The sequence below is a fragment of the Petaurus breviceps genome, unplaced genomic scaffold, assembly GCF_028583685.1.
Source record: "Petaurus breviceps papuanus isolate PSGF00001 unplaced genomic scaffold, PetGlider_PUasm1.0 90681, whole genome shotgun sequence".
NCBI classification, from domain to species: Eukaryota; Metazoa; Chordata; class Mammalia; order Diprotodontia; family Petauridae; genus Petaurus; species Petaurus breviceps.
This window is the reverse complement of record NW_027187307.1, coordinates 5161196-5171036: the sequence shown is the minus strand read 5'-3', so window position 1 is coordinate 5171036 and position 9841 is coordinate 5161196. Positions and strand designations below refer to the sequence as shown.

At 44.8% G+C, this 9841-nt stretch overlaps 1 protein-coding gene across 6 annotated transcripts in view; it reads left to right on the top strand.

Moving 5' to 3' along the window:
- CSTF2 (cleavage stimulation factor subunit 2) overlaps positions 1 to 7351 on the top strand; it is a 30794-nt gene extending 23443 nt beyond the window's left edge. For 3 of the 6 annotated variants that reach the window (XM_069065263.1, XM_069065262.1, XM_069065266.1), the window contains 3 exons: positions 2187 to 2321; positions 3458 to 3583; positions 6444 to 7351. In XM_069065263.1, the coding sequence (XP_068921364.1) occupies positions 2187 to 2321; positions 3458 to 3580 (258 nt within the window). In that variant the 3' untranslated portion in view covers positions 3581 to 3583; positions 6444 to 7351. The remainder of the gene's footprint in view (positions 1 to 2186; positions 2322 to 3457; positions 3584 to 6443) is intronic. The other 3 variants (XM_069065265.1, XM_069065264.1, XM_069065267.1) reach the window with 1 other exon arrangement.
- Positions 7352 to 9841: the final 2490 nt, after the last annotated feature.

Sequence of the window (9841 nt, the reverse complement as noted above, 5' to 3'; positions counted from 1 at the left end):
GGATGTAATGGTTGGACAGTTTGGAAATCTGTCTACTTGATCTGTTTCTGTCTTGATAATTCTGCCTGTATACTTTGAAGTTCGGGGTGCTGACCTTTTTCCCCTGAACTAGGTGAACGATACATGTTTGACTGATTAAAGTAAGCTTGTTAACCCATTTTGAGTTGCTTTCCTTTATCAAAGCAGATCCAAGAACCTGTATTGGCAGCAAACCCTGAGGAAGCTTGGGGTGCCTGCTGCTACAAAATGGCGTCATGAACAGGATCTGCAGAGTAAAAGGAAAGTATGGGGGCTGGGATAATTGTTTGTTTCCCAGTTGTGGTAGCTGGTGGAGCCATGGAGCAGGAGAGAAGAATGGCCTGCATGCGGATTTCGCTGAGCTGAGAGCAGGAATGGTGAGCTGCCTGCATCGGGACCTGGGCAGGAGGAGAAGGAACCCAGGAGTTCGGAATTCAGCCACCGGAAAAGATAAGAACTGAGCAGCAAAGTAGGGGCACTGATTGTGTTTCCTGGCTGCATCCCACAGTTTGGGACCCAGGGGGAGGATGGACTTGTGACTATGGTGGGTGGGATGAAGTGCCGTGAACCCCCAAGGACCCCACCTTGTTGGTTTTGTTGCCCAGCCCCCTCTCTGTGCTTGGAAGCAGAGGCTGGAGCTGTGTGAGGGGAAGGACACCCCCCCTCCCCCCCCCCAGAACTTTATTTGCCCTCTTGTTTTGAATTGAAGTAATAATGCTATGTACTTTTGTGTTTGTTTAAGGGCCAGTAGCCACTCTGGTAACTTTAGTTCTGTATCTTGAAAATGTGACCTAAGAGATGCTTAGTGCTAATTCAAAAGTAAATTGTCTATGCTATGGGCATGAAAGATCTTGGGGCCGAATGTAATGGAAATGCAAATTTAAAGATCTTCCCTGCCTCTAGGCTAAAGTGTACCTGGAGCCTGGGGTGGGAGGCTTGTTTTTCAGTTGATACTTCTTGATTGGCCAGTGGGTCCAAAAGGTTGTTACATTCTCTGAGCCAGGAGAAGGCTATATAAGCCCTGATGTGTACCTTTGTTTTTGGGGGCTCACTTTGAGAAGTGTTCTGTGATTTGATATGGATTCTGGGAAGCCGTTGTCCTGAGGCCCCCCCACTTTGAAAAACCCAAATGTTGAAACCCAGATGTTGACTGGGTATGGATATAATGGTTGGACAGTTTGGAAATCTGTCTACTTGATCTGTTTCTGTCTTGATAATTCTGCCTGTATACTTTGAAGTTCGGGGTGCTGACCTTTTTCCCCTGAACTAGGTGAACGATACATGTTTGACTGATTAAAGTAAGCTTGTTCACCCATTTTGAGTTGCTTTCCTTTATCAAAGCAGATCCAAGAACCTGTATTGGCAGCAAACCCTGAGGACACTTGGGGTGCTTGCTGCTACAATAGGATTCTCTTGTAAATGCATCTGGCTCTGGGATTCTTTCTCTTAAGGAGAATATTAATGCTTTTTTGGTTCCTTTTTTAAAATGGGCTTATGTATTCTGTTTCTTCTTCTGTTAATCTGGGCAGCTTTCTAGCTTCCATGGCAGGTGTTGCTACAAATCCCACCCTGTCTGTATCTCTCCGTCTCTTTCTGTCTCTCACTTACCATTCCTAGCTTCCATGACAGACTACTTTTCCTACAAAATAGATCCACTCCTGTGATCAGGGAGGTGTATTTTCTCATCTCTAGGGCCAATCATAGTCATTCTAATTAGTCATCTTTCTTTTGGGGTTTATTGTACTTTCTTTTTAGGTTGTTGTAGTCATTTTCTATGCTCCTCTCCTGGTTCTTCCTTACCTCTGCAGCAGAGTTTCTCTCAGTTCCTCATATTTATAATTCCTTACAAAGTCATTCAATTCTATTCTTATACCACAGTTTGTTGAGCCATTCCCTTAATGGATAGATAGATACTCGCTTTGTTTACAAGTTTTGGTTACTCAAGAAAGCGTTGCTATGACTATTGTGGCATATATGAGACTTTTGTTCCTTTGACCTCAGGATTAGGGCAGATCTTTCTTGGAGGATGTGACTGGCAGGGGGTTAAATGTCAGCGTCATTTCGAGCTTTGTGATTCCATCACCAGAACATATGTTAAGGGGTCCCACGCTTGTTTCTTCTTCTTGACGACACTGGTAATTTTGGTTTTCCTGTTATCTGTGTCTCAGAACTCAACACGTCCTTCTCTCCTCTCTTTGGACACCCAGGTCCCGGGCATGCAGGGATCTGGTCTGCAAGGTGGAGGTCAGCCTGGGGGATTTAGTCCTGGACAGAACCAAGTTACTCCGCAGGATCATGAAAAGGTAAGCCTTAACTCCCTCGCTCTGCACATGTGCAGAATGAGCCTGCTGTGTAATAGTACCCTTTCGTGAGGGATTTTCTGTGTTCGTTCAGTAGTGGTGTTTTTACTCAGGTGCCCATGGGCTTGGCCCTGGAAACTGAATAAGGTTCATGTAGTAGGCTCTTAGGCTGATCCACCAATAACAGCTCTTTTGTGTAAGGTGGAAACGACTAAAAAGGGCCTCAGCCTACCTTCTCTTCCTTCTTTTACCCCATAAAAATAGTTGCTGAGTTCCTGCTGTTGAGGCAGCTAGATGGTACTATGGATAAAATGTTGGCCTTGGATTGGGGAAGTTCCATTCTTTTCTTAGACCTCTCTGGGCAAGTTACCTAATTGACTCAGTTTCCTCAACTAGGAAATGGGGCTCCTCTCTCCCAGTGTTGTTGTGAGGACCAAAGGAGGCATCATTTGTAAAGCTATTACCTTTATAACCACAAAGCAGCATATAAATACTAGCCATCGTTACTAGGTCTTTGTGAGGAGCTCAGGCATGACACGAGTAACAGTGAACATTTCTGTGGCACGGGGTTTACATACAGTCACCCTGGGAAGTGACTTGGGTGCCTTGGGAAAGTAGACTAGAGGGATTTGGAAAAAGGAATGCTGGATCTTTTTTTTTTTCCCTTTTTTTTTTGCAATTGGGGTTAAGTAACTTGCTCAAGGTTACACGGCCAGGTGTTTCTGGGTGGATGCTAAGTGTCTGAGCCCAGGATTTGATCTCCAGGTCAAGGAATGCTGGATCTTGTAAACAAAGGGAATCCTCGAAGCTTGAGGAGCTTTTTCCTGAGGGGCCTTTGGGCTCCTCTAGGCCTTGACCTGGATCTGTTTCTTTGCATACAGGCTTCTCTCTTTCCCTTTTCCCCACCAGCTTCTTGTTGCCTGTTCCCTTTGTATAAAATGGACTTTCTTTGCCCATCTGACTCCCATAATCCCCGCACACGATTTGGGGTACTTCATAGAAAATGGGCTGTCTTTGCCCCTCTGACTCCCATAATCCCCGCACACTATTTGGTGGACTTCATAGGCAGATGATGGCAGTGGGGCTTTGTGTAGCTGCCATTGTTATAGTTCCACAATTGTCTTCCTTCCTATCCACAGGCTGCTTTGATTATGCAAGTGCTCCAACTGACCGCAGACCAAATTGCTATGCTGCCTCCTGAACAACGGCAGAGTATCCTGATTTTAAAGGAACAGATACAGAAATCTACTGGTGCCCCTTGAATGGTGAGCACACAGAGGAGCTGCTGGGGAGGGCAGAGGGCTGGAGGATTCTGCTCGGCTTGTTTCCATCCTCACCCAGGATGCTCAGTGTGAGGACCTTTGCTTGGATCTCTGCTCTGCTGCAGGGCACTGGCCCATTGTTGAGAGTGAATTACCTGGGATGTGCTAATATTTGGAGCATTTCGGTACATGTCTGTGTATCTCAGTAACCAGCATATTTACTTCTGAAGCAAATTCTGATGTGAGAAGAATAAAGCACGTAGCCAAGGAAGCAAATGGTCAAAATCCACCCTAAACTTGGATGGGTTTTAGAATGAGTTCTTACAGCTGCACCACACATTGTTATCCTCGCTCCTTGTCGCACTCATCTGCCAAATAACCCCTCATGACACATGTGAGAGTGTTCTGTGTGCTCTTGGTTCGGTTTTAAATTCTGATCACTCCAACATCTTTGAGGTTCAGTAACTTAGTGAAAAGTAAGTCATCTTCTTTGCTCCAGGGCAGGGTTGACTGCCCTGCCAAATGCCTCTATTCTCTGGCCTCTTTCTTTCACTGGGAAGGTGACCCTGGGCTCTCAAAGTTTTGCCAGCCAAACACAAATTGTGTCAGATCCTGCCCAAGTCACCACAGCCTAGGTCTCAAGTGTGGGCCTCATCACCCCCACAGAACTTTGCTGCCATTTAGAACCTCTGGCTCCTGTCTCCTGTCTCAGCAGCGTGTTGGTGCACTCTGCTGAAAACACCCCACTCCCAGCCAGGGAGCTTATTGCACAGTGGGCCAGATCACCACATCAGTCAGTAAATGTTTATGAAGTGTCTGCCAATGTGCCAGGCACTGTGCTAAGTGCTGGGAATATGAAGAAAGGCAAAGAGACAGTCCCTACCCATCTGGTAGCCCTTGAGCTACAATGGGGGAGATAAGAAGTAAATGAACGAGTTGTCTAGAGGGAAGATGTAAAATAATTGAGAGAGAAAGGAACTAGGATGAAGAGGGGTTGGGGAAGGCTTCCTAGGGAAGGGGGGATTTTAGTTGAGACTTAAGGGAAGTCAGTGAGGGCAGCAGGCAGAGCTGAAAAGGGGAACATTCCAGGCATGGGGGACGACCAAAGAGAATGCCCAGAGCCAAGACATGGTGTGTCTTGTTCGTGGAACCACCAGATGTTCAGTGTTGCTGACTAGAGAAGGATATTGGGAGGGATGAAGGACTTTTTGTATTTGATCCTGGAGATAATTGGGAGCCACTGCCGTTTATCGAGTTACTAGCATGGTTGCCCCTGTGCTTTAGGAAAATCATGTCTAGAATTAGAGAATTTCCAAACTGGGATAAGGACACATGCCCAGAATGATGACAGAGCTTCTGGATGTTATGTTGGACTTGCTTCTCCTAAATTCCTGCCACACCACTCTGCCTCTGAACGTTTGTTACCGTCTTACTGACATGCTGACATCTTACCAAAATGCCCTGAATTTCAAGTTTCTGCTTTTCCCTACACTGAATTCAGGGCAGTCTGCTCCCTCACAGCAGCTGCTCTGATAGGTGCTCTCCCATTGTCTTTTGCTGTGGCCATTCCAGTAACACCTTACCTTTAAAAACAGGCACAAGCTGGCTTTTTTGCTCCATCAGTTAAAGGCAGAGACTACAAACTTGGGGGATTCGAATCACTGTTCCCTAAGACACAGGAAATCTCCCTCTTTTCCATTTACTTTATTTTCTTTTGCTAGAGACAGCATGTCTACAATGTGAAACAATGGTGGATGGAAGTTTGGGGAGAGTTCTTTCAGCATCTTCTGTTTTTTTTTAACATAATTCCCTTCAGAGTCTTGCTTGGTAGCAGTGGGTGGATTGTGTTGGGCACGGTTTTGCTATTGATTTGTTCGTGGCTTTGCACAGGCACAATCTGTGACCAGAAGCAGTGCTCTGCTGCCAACCTTTGACCCAGCCAATTGTGAGTCATCACAATCACTGGGAGAAGGGAAGAGGTGGCTGCTGTGGTTGCTTCTGGCCTGCAGGCCCTCTTCTTCACTCCTGCAGGGACTATGGGTGCTCATTTAAAATCCTGCAAGGGCTCAGTTGCTGCTCCAAACTATGACCCCTTACATGGCAAGGCACTGTACAAAATTGGCTCTGGCCCTGGAATCAGAAGATCTGCCTCTGCCACTTATTACTTCCTTTGTAATAAATGACCATGGGCAAGTCACTTCACTTTAGCGTCCATTTTCCTTATCTGTAACATGAGGGGATTGAACCTCTGAATATCTTTCCATCTCAACATCTATATCCCTTTGTGCAAGTGTATGGGGTTCTTTGGAGATTGGGTTTGGATACCTCTGGAAGGCTTTATGTGAGCATGGACTTAGACTTCTTCCCAAACGTTTTCAGGCCTCTGGCCACCCTTTGAAGCATTTCAGTCAAGATTTGATATAAATCTTAATTCATTATTGGCCACAAATGTGCTCACACACTGTTTTCCTGCCCCAGGAAATGTTTTGCACCCAGGAGTAGAAGAGCCTCTCAACCCGGCCTTCCATGAATGGTTATTCTGATGAATGGAATGTGCCTGGTTGTTGTATGGAGCTCGGGATTCCAAAGTTGTAGTTAGATTGGGTACTTACCGGGGGGAAAGAATCAATAACTTTCTTTGTAATTGACAAACCACAGGAAAAAATCAGTGGTTGGGGGCGAGGGGTGTTCAGTGTTGCAGATGAATTGGCCTGGCGCTGGCTCCCGGCAGCTTCCTGTGGAGTTTCCTCTGTTCAGCTTAGGTGTGGAGGCACCAGGATGCTTCCCCCTCCTCCCCTTGGGATCTGGTGTGGTCTTAGGGCCATTTCCTTACTCATGGATTCTCCCCAACTTGGTATTGCAGGTTTACAGAATGCTTAACAGAAATCCTGTGTGTCCAGTTTCATAATACGGAGATGGATCCAGGATCAGAAGTTTCTGTATCTCAGCACTTGAATGACTTTACATGGTAGCGGGCAAAGCATATCTGATACCTCCACCACAAGGAAAATCTGCTTATCCTCATTGTCGGGTTTTGGTTTGTTTCGGGGGGGAGGGGTTTTAGTTTGTCTATTTTATGTGAAGTAAAAATAAGTTTCCCCCAAGATTTGTGTGTACACCCCTAATCAAGATCTATTGTATACTTTTTGCTCTGAGGTGGGAGCTGGGGAAATTGTTGTTGCTTTTGCTTTAGTTCCAAGCTGCGGGACAACTTGTTAGATTGTGGCTTCTATGGTCCCTGAGCTATGTTCCCCAGCCTCATCATCTTTTGTATGTCAATAATTGAACATTTGTTAAGTGCTACTGTATGCAAGGCATTGTGCTAAACAGTCTTCTACTTTTTCTTGATCCATTATCAACTGTATGGTTTTCCAAAACCAGCTTTTTGTGTTCACTCTGCCTCTAGTCAAAATAACAAGGATGTATGTTTGTAGAAACTTTAGAATATACCACTCTGTATCTAATGGGAGAAAATAATAAATTACTTGACCCACAGGTATTTGGTTGGAGCAAGAAAATGTCCAGAAAGACAACAAAGCAACGACATTGGCACAACAGTATGTTGCTTCTAGAAGAGTCCAAATACCGTGATGCATTTTTATGTCAATAGCAGATGGATTCTTGTACGTCGTTCCGAGTGAAAGCCAAGATGCTATGTTTAGTGGTGATTACAGTATGTGTCAGCATCATAGAAACAGATGGCACTTGCCTGTTCTGTTACAAAGTTCTCAGGTCTTTGGAAAGTCTATTAAAAATTGTTTTGGAGGTGTTTGTGATGCCTTTTGTTTGTACATCAGTCATTTGCAGATATGGTGCTTTTCCCCAACCTCTCGGCCAACACTGAACCTTGTGACAAAGCCTGGTCAGCAAAAATAACTAATCAGTGAGGGTCTGCAACACTTGGCTCCCATGGTGGGCCTCTCTCTTGACAGGAAAGAGGCAGGTTACATTTTCTGCTCTCTGACACTAAGATCAGTCATTAGAAATCATATTGAAGGTAAACTGAGGTCCTCTTCTTTCTAGGGTTCCCTTTGTTTACATCACTGTGGTCCTGCCCTTTGTTACCCTCTGTATGCTCACTTCACCCTGCTTTAGTCCAGATGAGCCTTCCTGGACTCACCATTTCTTATTGTATAACAATCTCCCATTGAATCTCTATACTACAATTTGTTCAGCCATTCTCTAATTAATGGACACATAGTATGTAAAGTCAATTTAAAAGGAAACGAACCCTAAATCAAGTGAAGTTAAAACAGAAAGCTCCAAATCCAGGCTTTGGGCATGTGATCAGGTTGGCTTCCATTTGCATTACTCTGGTTATAAATGTAGGTGATGTAGTAGAGAATTCTAAAATGAGTACATTGACCACTGAAAAGCCCAGCTTGAATGCTGGGAACTGGCTGCCCATACATGACTGCTTTTCCCTTGCAGATTATCTGTATTATATATATATATATATATTTCTTATATAGAAAGGCCTTGTCTGCTCAGCTCTGACCCACCTCACCTAGAATTCTGCCTTGGACCAGTGGCATTCGAGGTACGTGGTGGAAAACCATGACTGCCCTCCATTCCCCAGTGTGAGAATGTGCTTGATGATAAACCACAGGCCTGTTTAGGAATCCGTAGAAATCATTCTCAAACCTGTTCCTGTTTCCAGTCTGTGCTGCCTCTTGAGATGACTTGCGATCAGCTGTATTAAGAGGCTCACAGAATGTGATGAGTGTATACCAAGCCTGAGATTTAGGAGCCAAAGACCATGAGAAGCCAAAGACACAAAGAGAAATTGGACAATGAGAAAATGAAGGAGGGCGTTTGGAACAATTCTCATAAAATGGCTTGCCTCCCTTCTAGTACGTTATTCTGGGAGGGGGAAAATGGCAATGGAACCATTATTTCCCATTTTCCCCTCATCTCTGGCCCACCCCCACCCTGCCAAAAAAATCGGGACTGAACAAAATTCTGAAGAATGAATTACAGAAATACCTACGTAACAGATCAGATGATCGGCTAGCGTGAATTGAGCCATGTTTGTCTAACCCATTGTGCCAAACAGAAGCCCTGACTCCCAAGGGCCCCAGAATTGCCTAGATTGCTCAGTTGGGTTGCGTGATGTCATTTGACCCAGAATTGCCTCAAGTCAAGCCCTCCACTTTGCACTTTTGAATTGACTTGTGCTAATATCAATGGCAACAAATCAGAGTGCGCCAATAGAGATTTTGTTGTGATTCAGTTGTTTCGGTCACATCCAACTCTTCGGGACCCCATTTGGGGTTTTCTTAGCAAAGATAGCAGAGTGGTTTGCTGTTTCCTTCTCCAACTCATTTCACAGATGAGGAAACTTGAGCCAATAGGTAGCAGTCAGCTCCAGCTACCCTTCCAGAAAATCTACCTGCATTTTCATTTTTATCATCATTTTGTACAATTGTTTTTAGTTTTATTTATAATGCAAATCTTTTTTTTTTAATTTTAAAGGCCTGCTTCCAAATGTAACTGATACTTAAGATCACAGGTAGCTACTGTGAGCCCCAACTTATTCTATCACTAGTAGTGGTACCAGACTGAACCCACCTTCCTCATCCCCAATCATACAGGCCTATGGGGAAGTTTCAACAACCAACCAATTGTTCACTCTACTATCTGAAGTTGTAGAGAAAGGAAAAGAAATCTGTTCTATTGGAAGTCCACGCTGGATGAGTAAACTAGCTCATCAAAGCCATCTGTCATGCTGTGTGTATGCAACACTCTGCCTATAGTCTACCATGTCTCTGCTGAGAGGATCGGTGCCACTGTTTACAACTGAACTAATGTAGCTTGAACCCATTACAGTTATGCCCTAACCAAAGGCCTTCCTGGAGGGCAGACACTTTGCTTTTGGCTTTCTGTGTGCCCCCGTGTATGAAGTGTCTGACATTTCAAAAGTGTTTAATAAATGTGTGTTGACTGATTGTTTAGGCCTGGCTGTCTGGCTTTGTTTTAGTGCAAGAGACTGTAATGGGAATGTAAATTTTAAAGATCTTCCCTGTCCCTAGGCTAAAAAGTGCACTTGGATCCTGGGGTGGGAGGCTTGTTTTTCAGTTGATACTTTTTGATTGGCCAGTGGGTCCAAAAGGTTGTTACATTCTCTGAGCCAGGAGAAGGCTATATAAGCCCTGATGTGAGGCTTTGTTTTGGGGGCTCACTTTGAGAAGTGTTCTGTGATTTGATCTGGATTCTGGGAAGCTGTTGTCCTGAGCGCCCCCCCCCCCCTTGAAACCCAGA